This window comes from Ischnura elegans, chromosome 2, assembly GCF_921293095.1.
Source record: "Ischnura elegans chromosome 2, ioIscEleg1.1, whole genome shotgun sequence".
Taxonomy (NCBI): domain Eukaryota; kingdom Metazoa; phylum Arthropoda; class Insecta; order Odonata; family Coenagrionidae; genus Ischnura; species Ischnura elegans.
In genome coordinates, this window is record NC_060247.1 from 58,800,719 (window position 1) to 58,820,910 (window position 20,192).

The 20,192-nt window shown below is 39.8% G+C and overlaps 1 protein-coding gene across 3 annotated transcripts in view; it reads right to left on the minus strand.

Annotated features, from left to right (window-relative positions):
* Positions 1-20,192, minus strand: part of LOC124153793 (complexin) — a 348,643-nt gene that overhangs the window by 94,724 nt on the left and 233,727 nt on the right. Inside the window, exon 1 of one of the 3 annotated variants that reach the window (XM_046527152.1) lies at positions 9,627-10,389. The exons of 1 other annotated variant lie outside the window; for it this stretch is intronic. In XM_046527152.1, coding sequence (XP_046383108.1) covers positions 9,627-9,663 — 37 coding nt within the window. In that variant the 5' untranslated portion in view covers positions 9,664-10,389. Of the gene's footprint in view, positions 1-9,626; positions 10,394-20,192 lie in introns of those variants that run through there. One more of the 3 variants, XM_046527153.1, reaches the window with a different exon arrangement.

A 20,192-nucleotide genomic window follows, 5' to 3' on the forward strand; every position in this document is an offset into this window, starting at 1 on the left:
TAGGAAAGTGATATCACATTGCTTTGAAGACGGTGTGTTATAAATGCCAGGTACATAATGGATGGTATAAAATTTGTTTCTATAGTATATTTGGTAGAAGTTTCTGATCTTTCACTTATAGCAAAATATACATTAAAAAAAATATCATTGCCACAGTTTCACCGATGCGTTTTATTATCAAGTATGTGATAATCTGTGCCTTCCTCCATTTCCTTCCTCTCCCTATATCTGTAAATATTTTCTATGGCACATATTCTTTACCTAATGCAAATCACTAAATCCACAGATTATTTTAATTATAAAGAGTAGAAAGAACTGTTTTGTTGTAGGTATAAATAGCTACTTCGTATTAATGAAGAACTTCTGCAAGCCTCTTATGCATTTGCAAGCTCAGTAAAGGCAAGAACATGATGATAATCATTAAAACAGTGATTCAACCAGTGGGTTGGTTTTGTTAGCTGAGGATAAATCTCACCAAGAAATAACGCTTACACTAAGAACCGAATTCCAGTTCCTTTCCCTGGACCACCTCGCACGCCGAGAAGTTTTGTTCGAGGTTTCTGACAGCTTCAACCGGGATTCGAATCTGGAACACTACAGTGAGTAGCCTGGAGCAGAACTTACTGAACCGCTACACTCCGCCCTAATACTAATATCACACACTCACTGATTGCACCTGAGGGTTGGTTTGGATAACCGAGGGTAGAGCTCACCCCAGACTCAGCCAAAGGTTTGTGAATTTCGCACATTCAGGAGTACCAGTTTTATCCCATGGCCATCTCGCACTTCTAGAATTTTCCTATGAGGGTATCAGAATACTTTACCCATGACTGGAACTTTAGATCCTTAGACCAGAAGCCTTTTTCTACTTTGCCATCACGATATATAATACTGATAAACCTCCCTAAATTTCACTTCTATTAATTGATGTCATTTTGGAAGGTTACTCGGGATTTCTACCGGGTTAGGTTCTCCACCATGGTTGATGCTTCGACGAATGTGTCGTCCATCGTCATCATACCATGGACGACTCGTTTATCAAAATATCGACCGTGATGAAAAACAAGACCTGGTGGGTATCCCGAATAACCTTACGCCGGGAAAGCCTGCGATCAATTCATGCCATTATATTTCTTCTATTCTCCGACTGCGATAAGGCTCACTAGAGAATACCCACGATATTCCTAGTTGACACAAGACCTTATTTTTAAACAAGGGTTCGAACGGCGTTCGGCATGTGGCCGGGGTCGAGGAGATGGCCGGAGATTACGTCGCTATGGGCCTGACACGCCGAGTCAGCTCCGCGATTAGATCCACGACATCGACAAGTTTCTCCTCCATGGGACTTTCATGAGCCTAAACGTTCAAAAAAAGGGAAGTTAATCATTTCTCCCCGTCTTCCCTTCCCTCGACCTCATACTTTCTCAGAAAGCTCACTTTTCTCGATCTTTCTCCTCGCTGACCTTTCTTTCGCATAAAACCTCCATTTGTCGCATTCACCTGGACAGAATTAGAGAGGATTGCGGTCATATAAAAAATGAAACCTTTCCGTTCATGAGCATTGGCCAAATTTTATGTTTTGAATAGGGGAGAGAAAATAAAAGGGGATATGGGATCGCTCTGAAATCATACTTCGCTTCGAGGTGAAGGTAAAAGGCATTTTTATGAAGGCAGGAGCGGAATATCCACGCTAAATAATTTAAAATGGTCTCTAGGTGTATCAAAACGTCCGTTCGACTGAGTCATGAAGTTCGACGAAATATTTATCGCTAAAACCTTTTCTTTGACAGTTGTGATTCATGATTGATGTCTGTTCCTGCGCATATGTTATCCTGTATTCGCACCATACTGAAGGCCAGTACCAAGTCAGGTCCCAGGTCCATGTATGCTTCCAATACAATGTCATGTAAAACTTCTAACGGGAACATCTTTTAAGAGAAGAATGGGGTCAACAGAGTGATGATAAGAGTTCAGATGATACGCTAAATTGAATAGCAGAAGCTAAGGTTACAGCTAATTGATGTATCCTAAATTACGAATAAATGAATTTCCATTTGTTCATTCATGATGATACATATAAAGACGGAAACAATAGCTCGTGTAAACACCTTAATCTCCAGCCGGCGCCACTTAAACATGATTTCTCCACTTTTATTGGGCTTAGGAAAATTGAGGAAAAATTCTCAAACCAGGTGAACGTCAGAAATTATGAAGAAATACCCTAATAACATAGAACCCCGTCCGTGAAATCACCTATATCTGTGACCATTGGTCCTAAACTGAGATGTAGCCAATACAATCAGTTAAGAATTAAATTTATGATAGATTTTTCACGAAGTATTTCATCGAAACTGATGTTTCAGAGAAGGAAAAATATTTACTGCGGTTAAAAAGAGTTTATCTGAATCTCCAGCAGTTGATTTTATTCTCTTCGCCAATGAGCGACCGTAGCGATTAAAAAATGGATAAATACCTTTTCAATAGAAGAGACCTAGGTTTTTTATTTAAAATGAAACGGTGGGAAAGCATTTTATCCTACGAAGAAACGTTAGGACAACCATGTAACTCAAAAATCAACGCGTAAACCAAGACGGGCAAAGGCGATTTAAGACCATTAAGTGGGCCTGACATCATTGTTAACGGGCTAATTATTACACAAAGATATATAAGATGTTAATTATACAAATATATTATGAATTTAATGGACAATGTCTTCACTATAATCAATTATTTGCTGCTAATCAAAGTAGTAGGTAAGCATTGTAAGTTATAGCATTAATAAATAAATCTTATTTGAAAAATAGAACTTGGAAACGTTTTAACCATGGTAAATCACAAAGTTTTAAGAGCCACACTTTGTGATATATCTTTGCGGATATAACGGCTAAGACGGTGACTTAAAAAACTTCATAAACGTGGGATTTTGAATTATCAGCGACGAAAAAACTCAAGGTGACTTCATTTGAATAATTCGCTCAAAACGCCTAACTATAAAAAAAACCGGGAGTTTCTTGAATGGCGGGTTACCAACCAGGTCCCAAGGTCGGCCTCTGGAACTAAAAGATTCAGAGGGGGCGGGGAGGGAAGGGAAACGGAGAGTAGAGGCAGAGATAAAAATGGCGAGGGATCTGGAGGAGAAAAGGAGAGATGAACGATTTATGGACGGGGATAGGACGAGACGGGAAAGAGGATTTAAGGACGATATGGAAGAAATCGTGGATGGAAGAAGGAACTGAATAAGAGAGCAGCGGAAAACGGGGGATGGATGCGATAGCGATTCCTTTTCGGAAGAGAAGGATTCGCCTAGAGGGGAAGAAAGAAATTGGAAGGCGAGACAAAAGATCTCACTCTGGAGCAAAGCCCGAACAGACCGGGGAGGAGGGAAGCGTTGGTGTGGGGTGTGCGTAAGCGAGGGCTGAGGACCCCGGGGGGGAATTATGTTGGCTGTAGGGAAGAAACGAAAAGGAAGTGATAGCGAGAGGGGTTGAAGGGAATTAGGCAGCTAAGACAATTCTGGGGAGAGACGTGCTAAAGAGGAGTTGGCCGCATCAAAGACTTTCTTTTTCCCAACCTAGCCATCGCTTTTTTTTTCCTCTCTCAACCGATCCCGCCTTAGACTTCAGCCTCCCACGCTCGGAAAAGTTCTTCTTCCGCCCAGTTACGCCTTCCTCACTTCGCTTCGCGCTTCCAGCACCATCGGAGGATCGGAGGGGTTGCGGTGGTGGGGGGGCAGGAGCACAACGAGACCAATTTCCGGCAGTGGCTGAGATTTTTCACCCAATTCCCCACTCTTCCTCGGGCGACACGGAAAAAGCACTCTGCGAAACGGTGGAGCGTTCTTTGGTTCTGAGGATCTTTCGGTGCATTTTGCTATTGCAGCACCGACTTGAAGACTACCTTCCTTCCATTCGCATCTTCCTTCTTCAAAAAAAAGATGATTCTCTATCCTATTTTCCCACTTACCAGCGTGAGTGAGGGAATTTTTCAGGGCAATTTAGGGCAATTTCCTTCAATATACTCCAAAGAAGTCGGATAAAATTATTTTTTTATCATCCATTTGGAATTAGGTTTATTTTATTTCCTTTCCATTCCATTTACTATTTTGGGAATTACAATGCGGAATTTGGGGGTTTCTCTGTATTTAATCTTCCTTCCCATTTACTGTTTAGGGGCGGGAGTAGTGGGATATTTTCTAAAATAGAAATAAATCTTTGAAACTCATAGTAAACAACCAATGCGGATAGAGCTATATTCAACGTTGCATAAAGCAAAAGATAAAATGGTAACCGTACGAAAAACGCGACTCTTTTAAAAGGCAACTTGAAAAAGATGAAAGAACTAGGACGAAAAATGATTTCACTCGAATTTTCCTCAATCAGCAAACAAATTATATTATAAACACATTCAAAGGAGGAAAAAATGACGCGAAAATTAGGAATTCGACTGAACAAATTCGTACGATATCGCACGAAAGGATTATATTCCAGATCACTAAGCCATGCATTTAGCTTCCAAAGCTCAAACTCTGTTTTCGGTCGTAGGAATTCTTGAAAAAAAAAATTATAAAACACGATTAACACCCTATACATTTTCTCACTCACATTTCCGCTTAATTTGAGATCCACCCCTCAGCACATGAAGAACCACACGGGCCCACAAGGAAAAAAACCACACCTTCCCAGTTTTCCGAACGAAGGCGCCGATACCTTCACAAAACTTTTCCCGAACATCCACGGCCCATCAAAGCGGACTGATTCTCTCCTTCCATTCCTTCTTCCGAACCACCCCACCCACACGGTCCCCCCCGTTCCATTCCTTCAAGTCCAATTACTCAATTACTTAATTAACTCCACGCCGAGCTAATTGGACGGATTAATCCGTTTCAACGGAGCCTTTTAAGCCTTGCCTCCCCGGTGAGCGCGAACTCCGCAAGACGCCATCTTGTTACACCTAGGTTTCTTTTTCCGCCACCGAGAGGACTCTTCCTTCGCCTTTTCCCAAAACCCCGAAAAAGGCACGGAAAAGATAAACCGCTATTCCCTCCGGGGCTCTACCGCGTACCTATTACTTCCCTCTTCCCGTTGTAATTCCGGCTTTGGATTCTTTTCCCTTCCCGATTATAAGCAAAGGCGCTTTTCCGCAGGGGATCTCGAGGACGGACTCCCCCGAAGGTATCGCGGTAATTATCGACTGTGCGGGGAATAGGGGAAGGGGAAAAGAGATGCAAGCAACCTCTCGCTGCTTAATTTATATTTCTTTTCGCCCAAAGTGTAAGTCTTTAATCTTTGCACAATCTTTTCTCCCGAGTAAGGATAAATTTAGGGGGGGGGGGGATAGGTAAAAAGTTTCCGGGAATCGCTAAAATGATAAAAAAAGGAGATGAGAGAGAGAGAGGAATGCTTTTCTGCGACGCTATTTGGCAGAAAATGCGATCGCACTGCGTTTCCCCCACATTATTAAGAATGGCTAAAAAATTCATATATTTTTCCATCGCTTCTCCCCAAAAACATCGGCTATTTCCAAAGAGATAAGTATTTCATTTTCAGCTTTTTACCAGCAAGCATAAATGCAATATTTACTATTATTATTATTATTATTTCGTCTTATTTTCTCAAGCGAATTTAGGACATTGTTGTCCTCTCTTCCAATTAACTTGATGGACAATCACAAACATTCATGCCCTGGATGGTGATCAATCCACCCAGGCGGGATTCGAACCCGCGACCACTAGGTTAGCAGCCGGGGACTTTACCCCGACGCCACCGAGGCCGGCGATTTACGGATAATTATCAAATACCTAAAGATGCAATTCTGTGTTATGAATGTATTTTTTAACAGGACTTCAAGTCCTCGAGTTGACCAAACATCCTTTAGGGGAATACCTAATTATACTATAGTTTTATAGGCACTATAGTTTTACCATTTGAATAAATTTACTACCAACGCTTTGGAATCCTATGAAGATACTTTTCAGGGAAAAATATAGGGAAATGAGATACCATTACATTTTCCTCAACAGCTGATTTTAATTTCATTTCTGTCCAAAGGGTTTACGTTTTTAATTTTGGGACATAATTTTCTCCAGATAAAGACTAGGATTGAGCCGAGAAAGTTTTAAATAAGTATCACTGAAATAAAAGAATATAAATGGAAAAACAGAATTACGCGGTATTATTTACTTGCAAATGCGAAAACAGTAGATGTTTCTACAGCAGGATTGTAGAAATGAAGAAAAACTCACAGAGGAATTCTATTTTGATGAACGTTAAAAATCTTCTTTTATAAAGCTTTATATTATCATGCAGTATTTCATTAGTGGCTATTAACATTAATACGTTCCACATTTATATCGTATAAAAATAGTTTTCGCCGTCCAAATCAGCGTTTGCATTGTATCACCCCTTGCCTGATAATTTTCCACGATAGCATTCTTTTTAAGCTTGATAAGATTTAAAAATTTGATAAGCAGTGCTCATTTGCATGAGGTGCTAATCTAGTATTTTCTCAAAACGCCGTGAGAAGCTGGACACGAAGTTAACTCAAGCACTTTAGATTTTTCGTAATCTCAAAACAGCGTTTTAGCGAAATCATATGACTCATAAAAGCAGTAAATGAGGGCGCGTAACTTGCATGAACTCATTACTTGTATAAAAAATTATTAAAAAATTCGAATACATAATGAGGAAAGGTTTTGCAATATTAGTGTAAACATATCTCACATAATGAGTGAAGGAGTCTATTCTTCAAGGGCCTGTCCTAATGAGACAGTGTATTTAGGTGTATAAGCAAAGGTATATTGGGCAAGTAATTGCACGTATAAAAAAGAACCATTTTAAGCAAACTAATGATGTATTGGAGCTACACATTGTAGACAATTCTAAATAATTAAATCTGTATTTAGGCAGAATTTTAAAATTTGTCCATAAAATAACTAGGGTAACTCCCAAAAATTTTCCTCTGGTATACATCGCTCTATGTTTTTATAACGTTTTTGGATTGAATTAGTAAATCGATGCAATAAATAAGGCCTTCAATGATTAATTGCTAAATTAATTATAGAGATTTTTTACTTGAAGTATTACAGTGTTTATTTCATATTAAAAAAAGAAAAGGGTGTACAAGTACAATGATAACAGAGGGTGGGAATGAGTTTCAATGCATTAATATCAATTCACATCATTTTTTTTTATTAAAGAAATATGGAATGTTCTCAAGCAGTGATAATGAATAAAGTTTTTTGAAAAGCGAATGGTAATGGATTCTACTGATCCACACCGCGAAGTGAAGATTTCTCGCGTAACGTGAAACATGGATTAATGAACATCAGCAAATGGAAGCAGAGGAAGAGGAAATTTCTTTCCAAGAATCTCAGTCTGCAAAGAAAAAGAAAAATTTCTTTCCCTATGAAGAGTGAAGCAGACGCTATCTTCATGGATTGTAATTACGGTTGGATTGCTAAATTATCTTCGACAGCAATTTAAAACTTGCGTTAATGATCGCTGCGAAGAAAAAATCATCAAATATGCAGCCGCACGATTTCCTTGGAAGCGATAATCATGGCTTACCTTGAGCAACATTTCTTAATTAAAACACCAAAATGTCGAGGAAAAAGTCAGAAGAAAAATCATCTGCGAGAAGGACGAAAGACTCAAGCCGGTCGCCTTTTTATCGATCGGAAATGAATTTTTTTCGGACGCGAAAATCCAATGAAACGAATCGAATCGTATTAAAAAAAATACATTGACGTCAAAATTCGTAGCCAGGACACTTTAATCGCCACAAAGCCAACGGAAAACACGAAACTTGAAACTGAGGCAGAAAAAATAACAGTAAAAACGTGGAATGGAGCTCGTCACGTAATAAACCGTTTCACACGTAAATCGTGTCAATTGTTGAGGAGAAAATGGAAGAGATACTACTCATAAAGTACGCCATTCTCGAGAAAACTGCCGATGCTAGGAAACGCAAGATAGGTGGTGGGACTAACTAACTTTCAACTGATAATTTGAGGTGCGAAGATGCTGGGGAAAACTTTCCCGTATGAATTACCTCTCTCGCGGCGCAGCTTAAATACTTCGATAACTTGCCTTTCGTCACCATATGGAGCGAAGATTGAACCATCTTGAGCATGAGTTTCTCTCGTTCGGCAGGAAATGTTTCTAAAGGTAAAACTGATGTAAAGTACTCGGCATTCATTCTAGTTGCGATTGATATTTTGACTAGCTTAAGTGATTAGCTCACTACATCTGGCGCGCCAAACTATCGCGAAAAACATATATTTATTTACACATTTATTTTCAGCAAGAACATGCTAATGACGAAAATTTGTCCTCCATATGATACATATGGAAACCATTATAACCAAGTTAATAGGTAGCCTCATTCCATTTAAATAAATACTCCTCTATTTCTTCGCTTTTTTGCAGCAATCATGAAAGCAGTTAAAATTTGCGATTAGCTTCATCAATTATAATATTTCCAATCATAACTTCTGCTCTACTTACCCTTATGTGTTCGGAAGCGTGAAATGTCGATAAATTGGTGCTCAATTCAGTGGTCAATTTTTGGCCAACGGTGTGATTATGGATTATGTACAATGAATGAATGCATGCACTTTAAATCCGGTCAGATTTGTACTGCATCGTGAATTCCCTTTTTCGCAACTGCTAGCAAAAACAGCTGATCGGAAAATCTGATGAAAATTGCGGACAAACTTAGATATCGATCACATTATATTAAATACACCAAATTACGTAAGTAAAATATTCAGTTGAAGCAAAAGGCACCACTTTCACGACCCTGGTTTGGTTTAAGGTTAAGGCGAATGCTAATTCCTATTTGGAATTTTCCACATTGAGTGCACTTGTGGGCGATTTCTCGAAATTTCATCTCTAAAAACTCCGCTATTGCTACGAAAAATATGCTCTTTGCTAAGTGTAAAAATGTAAAAAAATCTGATCAAACCTGGTCAGCGAAATTTAACTAATGATGTTAGGAGGACAAAAATATATACACAATCATTACGTCATGCATATTGTTGAGTATTTTGGAAAAATTTTGGAAAAATAAAATGATCAACTGAAAACGGGAAGCAGCTCATTGTCGCGCGTATAAGAATGCGAGATCTTAAGCCGTCGTGAAACACACTGATGACGCATTCGAAGTGAGAGGGAGAATTCTCTATTTTTTTCTCTTAGTTTGTGTCCGAGGAGAGTGGTTGAAGGTTGTACTCGTGGTGTGTCTGGGGCAGTTTTGGATTACGCATTACAAGGAGGCTAAGGGAGGAAGTGGGGGAAGCCAAAGTGGTCATCCTCTCATTGAGTTGCTTGCCAAGTGACAACGGGGTCAAATGGGAGCGGGCAAGTGGCCACTAATGAAAGGGATATGCGTGGCTTGTCTGACCCTTGGAAATGCATACGCATATAAGCACACGCATACACATATATATGCATAATAGGGTATGCGCATTTTTTAAAAATAAGGAATGAGAGTGGTAGCGAGGATTCGCATCACGCTTCATGCGTATACGAGTACATACATACGAATGCGGGAGTACGATTTTTTTTAAACAGCGAGAATGAGCGATTTTAATCGCGGAAAGCTTTTATTTATTTTAGTCCTCTTACTCGTTACGGCCGAAGCTGGATTCAGGAGCCCGAACATGATGCCTGCTAACCACGGACACCGTCTTCTTCCGGATAATAAGTTCTCTCCAGCCGATTCGGAACCTCTTCACCTTCACCAGAGTCAACGAAAACAGATTAAGAACACACTGAGCACATTTGCAAGGAGGCAGAAAACTGTAAGTCTTTCGGAGCGAGAAAACTTCGCCACAATTCAATGCGTTCTTCTCCCAACAACTCAAATCCCACTCTTGGCTCCGGAGCTTGTATCACACCGGAACAAGATCACGAAAGGCTAGTACGACGAAACGGTCCTGTAGGTACTGGCAGAGGGTTGGAGGAGGGTTCTTCTGGACTCCTTAAGGTAACGGGGTGGTGCTGGGGATCCGGTATACCGCCCGGAAGGAGGTGGTTGAGAGAGGAGGAACTTGGGTAGGCCGAGTCCGGAACCACGAACGGACGGTCTCGGGAGTTCCGCCGTCGACGGCGGGGAGAGAAAGACTCGTCGCCTCGGCGGACAACCTTCCCGTTCCTCCAGCTCTCCCACCCGCCTCGGACTCATCCAAACCACCGCATCGCCAAGCGGGGTCTACACTCTCAACCGGCCGGAGAGGCTCGGACGCCGGCGGAGAGTCGAGGGCGCCCCCTTGGTTGGTCGCTTCGCCCGCGATCTCGGCGTTGGCGTCCCGGCGGGGGCGGGGTCCTTGTCTCGGGCGCGAGGTGGTTGCGTAGTCGTTTCCCCGCTCACAGTGGCCGCCGCAGTCGGACTGAGCGTGCCGATGTGTCGGACTGCGGCGGAGGAGGGAAGGGTGGCGGCGCACGGGCGCGACGGCGTGGGCAAAGGGGAGGGGCTCCTCGAAAAGTTCCCCTCCCTCCCCTCTTTCCCCTTTAACCTAATACCCCCTCCCCTGCCTCACTCACCCCGCGACACGCTTTCGCCCCCTCCACACGCGAGCAGAGTCGCATCATTTGAGATTGTTGAATAGGGCATGTTAAGGTGGAAAGATTCGAAGTAGAGATGGTAAAATTATGCAAGTGAACTTGCAAATAGGTATTTGCTATTTACGCCAGTTCACCTCAGTGTGACCAAATTAAAATTAATCACAGTGGATTTTATGCAAACTATGGCTTCCACTGATTTCAGTCATAGTTAAGGTGGAGCATCAACTGATATCAGTAATTATCAAGGTTGATGTTTAACCTAGTTGATAACTGAAATCGGCTGAAACCATGGGCGGTGATTAATAAACAGCATGGAATTTTGCAGGCTATCGTCTACTCGCGTCATCATGGATTTCCACTAAGTGAAGCTTGAAATTTTATGTTCAATCAAAATTTATTTTTTATATCCCCTCGGAGGGAAACAGAGGATGAGTACGTAACTCAGGATTCTGATTTCTCCGCTCAATAGGCATTGTGGAACGAGAAGTTTAACATTTGAGAGTTTCCATTTAGGAAACCTCATAAGGATCAACATCGATCTTATCAGCGTTGGATACTAGCTTCAATGCTACGTCTAATGAAACACTACACGCAACTCTGGTTGGAAAGGTGTGAAAATATTTTTGATGTCCCGGAACGGTCCCCAAAAATGCATACTATCTAGGCATTACTTCAGTGGAATTTATTTTCACTCAAAATTAATATTTCATATTTTTTGAAAAGCTATTTCATGAAATGTTGATGAAATTTATCGAAATATTCCCGGTAAAAGTGAAATTATCACGGAAACAATATGAACTCAAACAGTTATCCCCCCGATCATCTGTACAAAGGTTCGATTTTTGGCCGCCTCATATAAAAAACTCTGCTTTTATTCGAGAATATGGAACACGGTTATTTTAGGCCAAAATATTATTAGGTGTGTTCCGCTCAAAGATTCTTCCTGCCAATTTTCCCATCACCCGACTTAAAATCGCATTCTTTCTTTCATACGCGAGAAAAGTATCATCATTTCAAACTGTTGAATGAAGAGGTCGTACGAAAGAGCATATGTAGAAATGTACGAGTTGGCTTGTTAACAGATATCTTTCATCACACAAAAGTAATCGAAATGTATTAATTCAGAGCTATGGTTATCGTTAATTCAAACGAATACCAATCAATGCTTCACCTATTGCTACGAAATATTCACCCTACTTCGGTGACAAGTATTCTCTGAGCAAATGTACCACCAAACAAGCTATTATCTCCAATGTAATGCCACTTAAGCCTTGAGGATCAGTACATTACTCTTGCCACGTTGTAAAAATCAGCGAAATATTGATGAATTAATGGCACAATCTCCACAAGAAAAGCCATGTTTCGCAGTGTCTGGCTGGCTTCAAGTGTGAATGCGGTCAAGTAGTCAGCAACGGCCATATGTTTATTCTCAAATTTTAAGAATTTCGATTCAACTACTGCTATAACTTGGACTAAAATTCTCTATACTATAATGTCTGACCTAGCAATTGAAGTAAATTTTTTGTACTGCAAACTCCTTGAATAGGAGTAAATTAGTTGCAACGAGTTTCAGCGCATGGCGCCATCATCAGGTTATATTATTCATAGGTAATTGTTACTAAGAATTTTAATTTGACCATATGATTCAGTTTTATACCTCGAAACGCATTACAACTAGCTAATTTTCGCCACTAAAGAGTGGAAAGACCAAAAAGTTTTATTTACTCAAAAATATCACGTTGTTCCACCATATTTAGTCTAATACGGCTGAATTCGTCAAACTCTGCGATTGGATGGTGAAAAATTACCGACTTAAGCATGGGTATCAATAAAAATAAAATCTTCCCCTCCAGTCTCCCCTCCCGTATCTCCTCCCTTCCCTCGACACGCTTTCTCCCCTGTGCACGCGAGGCCAGAGTCGCATGCGAGGCGACGACTCGACGCCGTGGGGTGCGGATCGAACACCGTCGGGATAAAAATGCACCCTCGTCCACGCTTATTTTTTCGGGGAAATTTTGTGCGTCGACTAATTAAGGTTTCCACAGAAGCGGTAGGGAAAAATTCAATACTGCATTTATTGCCCTTGGAAAAATTAAAATTGGCAAGCAAGGCTGAGCAAAAGTAGACAATTTCGAGTGCTACGGAACAACTAGTCGAGTTTAAACAAAAACCGTTCTATAAACTAGTTTTTTCAGTTTTTTTTTTAAATCTTGATAACCAGAGGAAAAGAAAAACTTGTAGCCGGGCATCGTAATTTTTCCAAAAATCAACTTCTTGCACTTGTATTGCAACCTTATTCTACATTCGGAAATATATATTGGAATAGCATACGATATTATTAAAAACTGATGGAATTACACATTCGGAAGTTTTATATTTTCAACGATGCATGGAAAATATCACTCAATGGCCAGTATGCCGATACCTATGAATTCAGATTTATTAAACAAAATATCAAACAATCAAATACTCTCCCTTAACAGGCAGTCTATTATCCTTAGAGTGACAGCTCAACTCATTTCCTGCCATTAGTTCACTATCATCACCGTAATGAACAAATTTGAGTGCAAATTTTTGCTCCCACTTCATTTTTTAACATTTTTTTCGCTTCAATTTTTTGAGAGAGCATTTTCTCCTTTTCTCCAAATGTTGATTTGGGAACTGAAAACGTAATTCGGAACGAAATTAAAATTTAACAAGGATTTATGAAAAAATATTTTGACCTTCAGCGCGACACAAAATAGGTTCGAATCAAACTCGCTTTTCAGAGGGTGAGACTCCCGCGCCTAAAAGAGCGCGATTAATAATTTCCAGCTACAATTGACAAATAAGTCCACTCGGAATTAATTTTACGAACATTTTCACACTGAATGATTTTTTAGCGAAAGAGCAATAAACTCATTTCGCAGCGTAGCATTTGATTAAAATTTCGAACGATTTACACGGGACAATGCGCTGCATTAAAACTTGAATCAGTCCGATACCACCCGAAAGGATAAAAATACCAAAAATCCAACTACCTTTGAACAATATGTCGGAAAGGGCAAAATGGTCGCATTAAAATTAACTCAACTTCCTCCTCAGGACATGCTTAGCAACGCTCATTTTCTACGCTAATCTAATTTTTTTATAATCTTGTTTTGTACAAAATCTTACAGCACTGGAAAGCTGATAATATTTCATGAAAAGCAGTGGGAAAATAAACTTAATAATATCCACGATAAAGCAGTTGAGCGGTTAAACCTTTTCCCAGTAATAGAACAGTTATCGTAAAGATCAATTAAAAGACAGGCACCATGAACGCCTTCCCCGAGGAAAACCCCTTCTGATCCCATAAGTATTTAAAATTACAAGCATTGCAATCATAATAACGATCTTTTAGACACTTTCCCAATTAGAGAGAGAAGTTGACTCGTAATACCAATGCAGCAGGGAGAGAGTTCATTAAACTTTCGCCTCGACAAGAATTAACTCGGAAAATTCCATCACGTTCCGCAGGATTGGGAAACAAGTGAGACTAAGTTCTACGTAAGCACACGCTTGATCTCACATCGGAATGAAACTAATTGGAAAAAATTACGGCCACTATTGGAATTTTATCAAGCTCTCAACGCAATGTTATCCGAGCTGAAGAAAACGACCGCAAAATTAAAGTAAATATTCGAAAAAAAAAACTGGGTGATTGTCGAAAAAAAGGTATTTTTGTACATTTATTTCGCCTCGGTTCCATTCGGGATAACGCCCCCGACTCACGGCAAGAATCGCTCTTCTCAATTCCACCTCCCCTCAACCCTTTCCCTACAGAAACGTTTCCCACCTTTTCTTTCCCAAACCCTGCCTTCTCAACCCCTTCTTCACCAAACACCATGATTTTTTTATCAGACCAAGGGTGAGAGAATGTCGCCTGTTCGATACTTTCCCCGTAGCCACCCTTCCTTCCTTTCATTCCTCTCCCGACCTCGAGGAATAAAAAAAATATACCCAGCCGGGTCGGTTTCAGAGGACTAAGAGTGAGACAGAGAGAAAGAGAGAGAGAGAGAAATAAGAGAGGGAAAATACGGAAATGAAAGAGAGGAAGGTAGGGGTGATGGGGGAGGTGAGGGAGAACCATAGGCCCTCATATACGAAGCTCCCCCTACCGAGAATTCTAGCATCCGTAAGCCGAGACACAGGATACGCGGCCGCCACAGGAACACGTGAAAACTCCTGGTTGCTACGCAAAGCAGCGAGGGTATGACCCCGTGAGGAAAAAGAGCGAGTGATCTCACCAAGAGCTCGGAAAATTTTCGAAATGATAACGAAAATGAAACACTGGGGGGGAAAAATCTTTTGAGCATACACACCCGAGAATATTGGATTATACGCAATATTTACATGTGAGCAAAATTTCTTTCATCAGATGAAAGGAAGAGAATGCATAAAAATGGAGACCGATTATGTATATATTGGATCATGTAGTACAATATTTTCATGCGTGCAAAAATATTTTCCTAAGTTACGGTTTTTAGATCCATTCTTTAGACTTTCACATCATCTGGAGGAGTAAAATTCCTTTTTTAAATTTTTCCTACAGAAATTATGAAGACAACATGTTTCGATACACAGTATGATTTGCGACTCTTTTGTAGTAAACCTGAATATGTATAGTGTATTAAAATCGATCACCTCGTTTAATTGTTACAAAACAATGCAGTTAATTCACCAGAAAATGCTTTGTTACTGCTTAAGTTCTAGGCTTCCAGTTTCAAGTATTATAACCTGCACAAGAGGATCGTTATAAAATACCGAAATTACTAATATGATGAGCGTAGGCTACCATGGTTTGAATCACTATGAGTTCGATTAGATTGTGAACTTCATTAGTAAAAGAGCTATGAATGAAGCTTATAGTGAAAGGAAATATTAGGTTTCACTTATATAAAAATCAATTCACTGTTAATTAATGCGAAATGTCTCGCATAGAGAGCTTTCAAAAATTTTAATTTTCAAACTTCCATAGAGGAGTCACGATTGGGACACTACATCATACCACGAGATAGTGGTGATATAATGTGAAAGCATGATATTTTTAGGAAATGTTTCTGCGGTGATTCTTTACCTGTGGATATTTTGACCTCTCAAAAGTTGAGCATCAGTTGATTCACCAAATTTACCGTCGATTAACTTTTGTATGAGTCTAATGGATGTCAAGAGTATTTCATACGTAATTAATGAGTTCATTTTTAATTTCTCCATCAGGTACGGGTCTTGCGGTTTCCGGGAAAAGTGCGAAGTGAAAGCGGTGATTATTTGGGTACTCGAAATCTTTTTTCCAAATGAGGCAAACGTATCGCATAGGGTGCAAAGATAGCGCTTCGAGCGTAAACAGTTGAGTGGCGATGGATTGGCCATAGAAAAAATATGCATAAAAAAACAGGAAATGGAAACAAATCAAACTTATCTTCCACGCATTCCACTTGAGCAAGCCAAGAAAAAATTAATTTTATTTGCTTAAAATAAATAAAATCATTCATTGCTAACATACTTCGAGAGCTTTTCTTTTGCTCTTAGCAAACAGCTCTCAATTTTGAAAATAACCTTTCTGATCGCACTTCACTAGAGTTAAGTTTCACGGCATTAATAGACATTTCGATTATTAATTTGAGGTGTTTAGATCTTAAACAAACCATTAGAAAAGTTTTATGTTATTTTTTTGTTCTTCCTTAACGCCAACGTTAATCGCCAAATTAAACGGGCTAGTTTGTTCGAAAAAATATCTTATTCGAGGTTTATACGATGGTATTTGAACCATTTAACTTCCGCAAAAGAAGGCGATACGTGGAATCATAGAGTAATCACAGAATTTTTTCACCCTCCCGCTCATTTATTGGTTTACAATACTGAGTTTTCAAGCCTAAATGAATGCTCAGTTTACTTTGGACAGTAATACTATCATTTAACTTCTGCTAATTTAAAAATTTCCCTAAGATACAACACTTTCTATCTTCGATAAATTTTTTTCTTGGAAATATTTAAATGAAGGTATAATATTTCTTATAACAATTACATGGAGTTGATAGAAAGAAAAAATTTCTTATTCCAGCATCTTCCATACAAAGGCGTTTTCATATCATATATTGCAATTATTGTAGAGTTTTCTTCGCAATAACAGTCATATTCCCTTGCAGAGGGAGCAAGAAACTAGGATGACTTGGGATTCATGACAACAAGCCTTCCGCTACTAAGCCATAATGCGAATTTTGTAGATGACAAGAAAACAAGGGAAGGGAGAAAGCCCGCATATAAAAAAAATAGGAGCAAATAAAAGCAAAAGATGGAGGGATAAGCACAATGATGAAGCCCCACTCCTTTCCTCCGACTCACCTTCCCTTCCATATATACCTGCCTGCACCGTCCTATTCTCTTCCTCTCTGCACCTCCTGCCACACACCTTCCGTCGCGCCGTCTCCTCGAAAAACCTGTCTCAGTTTCTTTGCCGTCCTGTCATCCCCACTGCTGCCTTCAACGAACGCACTCGCAACCGTGGCGCTCTTTTTTTTTAGACTCCCGCTTGCATCTGGTGTTTCACGTTGCGAGGCAGCCATTTCTACGACCCCCTACTTCATTTCTCCGCCTGCCTGCAATCCTTCTCTCCCTTTCGGCCTTCCTTCCACGCTTTTCCTCTCAGCCTCATCCGTTCCGTACCTCCCGGTACGTGATCCCTCTGCGACGCTGCGGGTGTGCAACCTTGGTTTGCGTGGGGGAGATCACCCCGCGTGAAGATTCACGCTTTTCCTCAAAGGCTTGAAAAAGAGGTTCCTAGCAGTTGAAACTACTTCTATCGATCAGTTTAAAAAAAAAATAACAATCTTTTAGGAATTTTCAGTAGAGTCGTTTACAGCTTTTCAATTATATTGCAGACTTTCTTTCTTATAACTTTCTTATAATCTTTCCTATAACTAACCGGTTCCTTCATTTCCCTGATGTTGTTCTTCTTCATAAATGACCTTATTCATCTGCCCTTTATACGCCCGGTGACTGCTGGCATCAGAAATAAAAGAGAACAGGAAAGGAATACGATTACTTTCCGTTTCGTTTCCAAAGCAAATATTGGCCATGCTTATTCCTAACTTTCCAACAGGCGACTGAAATGAAAAGGAAAAAGGATGCGTGAATAGTGACTTAGGAGTGCTTATTCAGTATAGTTAAGTATTTCGCATTTCCTCTACTGCTCCTGAAATTTAAGCACCTTTCGATAAATAGAATCCGTCCCCTGCAGTGGTGTCATGGCAAAATTAGCAGTGCCGGAACGCAAATTTTTTTCAAGAGAAATATTCATCTGTTTTTTATTAGTTACGTTTGCACATTTTACAATTTATTTTCCTTTGTTTAATCAATGATAAATTTTTTGTTTTGGTTACGAATTAGAATGTTAGAAATTTTAAGGCACCAAAATTGATGAAAGCGTTCTTTGGCTATTATATCTTCTCCTAATCAGTTCCGGCACCACGACACCGCTGGATCCCTCCCAAAAAATCGTCGTCAATTATTTTTTAGGGTGCAATACGGTTGCTTAAAAATGAGTCCGGGAGAAATCCACCCCGTTTCGACGCCGCCATAACCCTTTTCCCTTACAATCTCCTTTCGTTTCGCGTCGCACTCATGCGCCCACGTTGCGAAGGACCGACCCCGCGAGAATAATACCCATTCCCTTCCCCTATCGCTCGCCTTCCGCCACTGCCACGTGAGCAATAGGAAGCCTCGTTCTTTCCCACCTATTTTCTCGCAGAAAATCATAATGCCAAACAAAAGTTGCTTGATAAGGCCAAAACTGGAGCTTGAATCTGAATAAAAGTAAAACATGCACGCCGGGATTCGTTATTCAGTCGATTCTCCATCACTGTGATTTGCATCGGCAAATTTTTTCTATCATTTCTATGGAACTGCCAAAGATAAAAAATAACCGCTCTTACACGGGTATTTATACCAGAAATAGAGAAAAAGATAACGAGCGATGCGAGTTCACTACATAATTCAACGACGACCGCTGTGGGAATGTTTTACGAAGTGGGGCCACTCTGATCACCGAAAAAATAATCGATGAAAATTACGTCGCTTGTTTTTGAAATTTATAAAAATAGAGACAAAAATGGTGTCAGAAGGTTTATTCGATTTGGAAAAAAATAGATTTGCAATATAAACGTGAGCAGATTTTTTAGACGATACCTTGTGAAAGAATGTACGAAAACGAGGCAAACTTTCTGTATCTGCGTAATGAGTTATTAAATTTTCCTCCTCTTTTATGTCTGCTATCGTTCTCCGTTACCCGTTCGCTACACGTTGCTTATTTTCCTCCATTCCCGCACATCCTCCGTTCTCTTTTTTAATTTGTCACCAACCCGGCGGGGAACTTATATAAATTTTCATCCACATTCTCATGGTGTCTTTCCAACCGGCATCTGAGGTAATTTCAGATTTTCTTTGTTTATGGCGAGGAAATCCAAGAGAAACAATGGCACAACCTACAATGGGAAAATGAAACATGGGCCATTTTCTATCCGGGAAATATTGTGAATCGCGGCCTTTTCCACTCTAGCTAAGGGTGCTGATTAGTAGAGCAAATTCTGCTTTGGACCCAAAATCTATGCAACTTATAGCAAAGGTAGAATCAGGAAAGATGTGGTGTAAAAATTTTCTTGAAATGAAATTATTGGAGAGTTTGCCCTTTGCTTAATTATTTAAGTTTCAGTGGAATCTATTTTTATTCCTACATTCATGGTGCTCTATATTATTTTACACGCTAAGTATTTCAAACCTGATACTGAAAAGCGCGGGAGATAGCAAAGTTCACCTCAGATATTCAGATCAGAGAATAAATATCAGTCATTCTTAATACTCATTTTATTTCACTAGATCCAATACTATAACTACCATATAAAATTGTGAATTTTAAAGGGAGGCAATGCGACGATTTTGGCTTTTGGTGTCAAAGGATACATGTAATTCCGATACTTCAATATTCGTTACATAGCGCCCTACCCACCAAGATATAACGCCCGTTTATGTAGTAACTCAAGTGTGCATAATGGGATAAATGAATGAAAGTAGGCGAATGACTTTCATGAAACACCTGAACCTTTTCTATGAGTGTTATCGCAAGATAATTCAAATGTGCAACCATCTTCCGTCAAACACTGACAAAGAGCCAATATATATTTATAACTGTTTGGTCTTATGTCCTAACCCTTCGATTTCCTCAGGGTTAACGCAAGTGAGAAAAAAAACAATTTTTCACCTTATACACTTGGCTTGTTACTGCTACGAGGCAATATTCCAATGCTTTCGGAACTAAATACCATACAAATGTTTGGATTCTAAAATAAATATTTAATACCAGGTTTTCATATTTTTCCCACACTAAAAAACGCAATTCTGAGCCCATTCTGAGAAAAAGTGTGAATTCAGGTGTATTAAAATTTTTTGCCAACGAAAGCAAATAAAATCCATCTTGAATTGGATGAATGAGGCAGATACTTTGTGGAGATCCATTATGAGATATGAAGTGAAACACTTTGTACTTTCCACATAAAAAATTTATTACACTACAGTCGACATGTTTCGCTGCACTGCAGCATTATCAAGACTCAA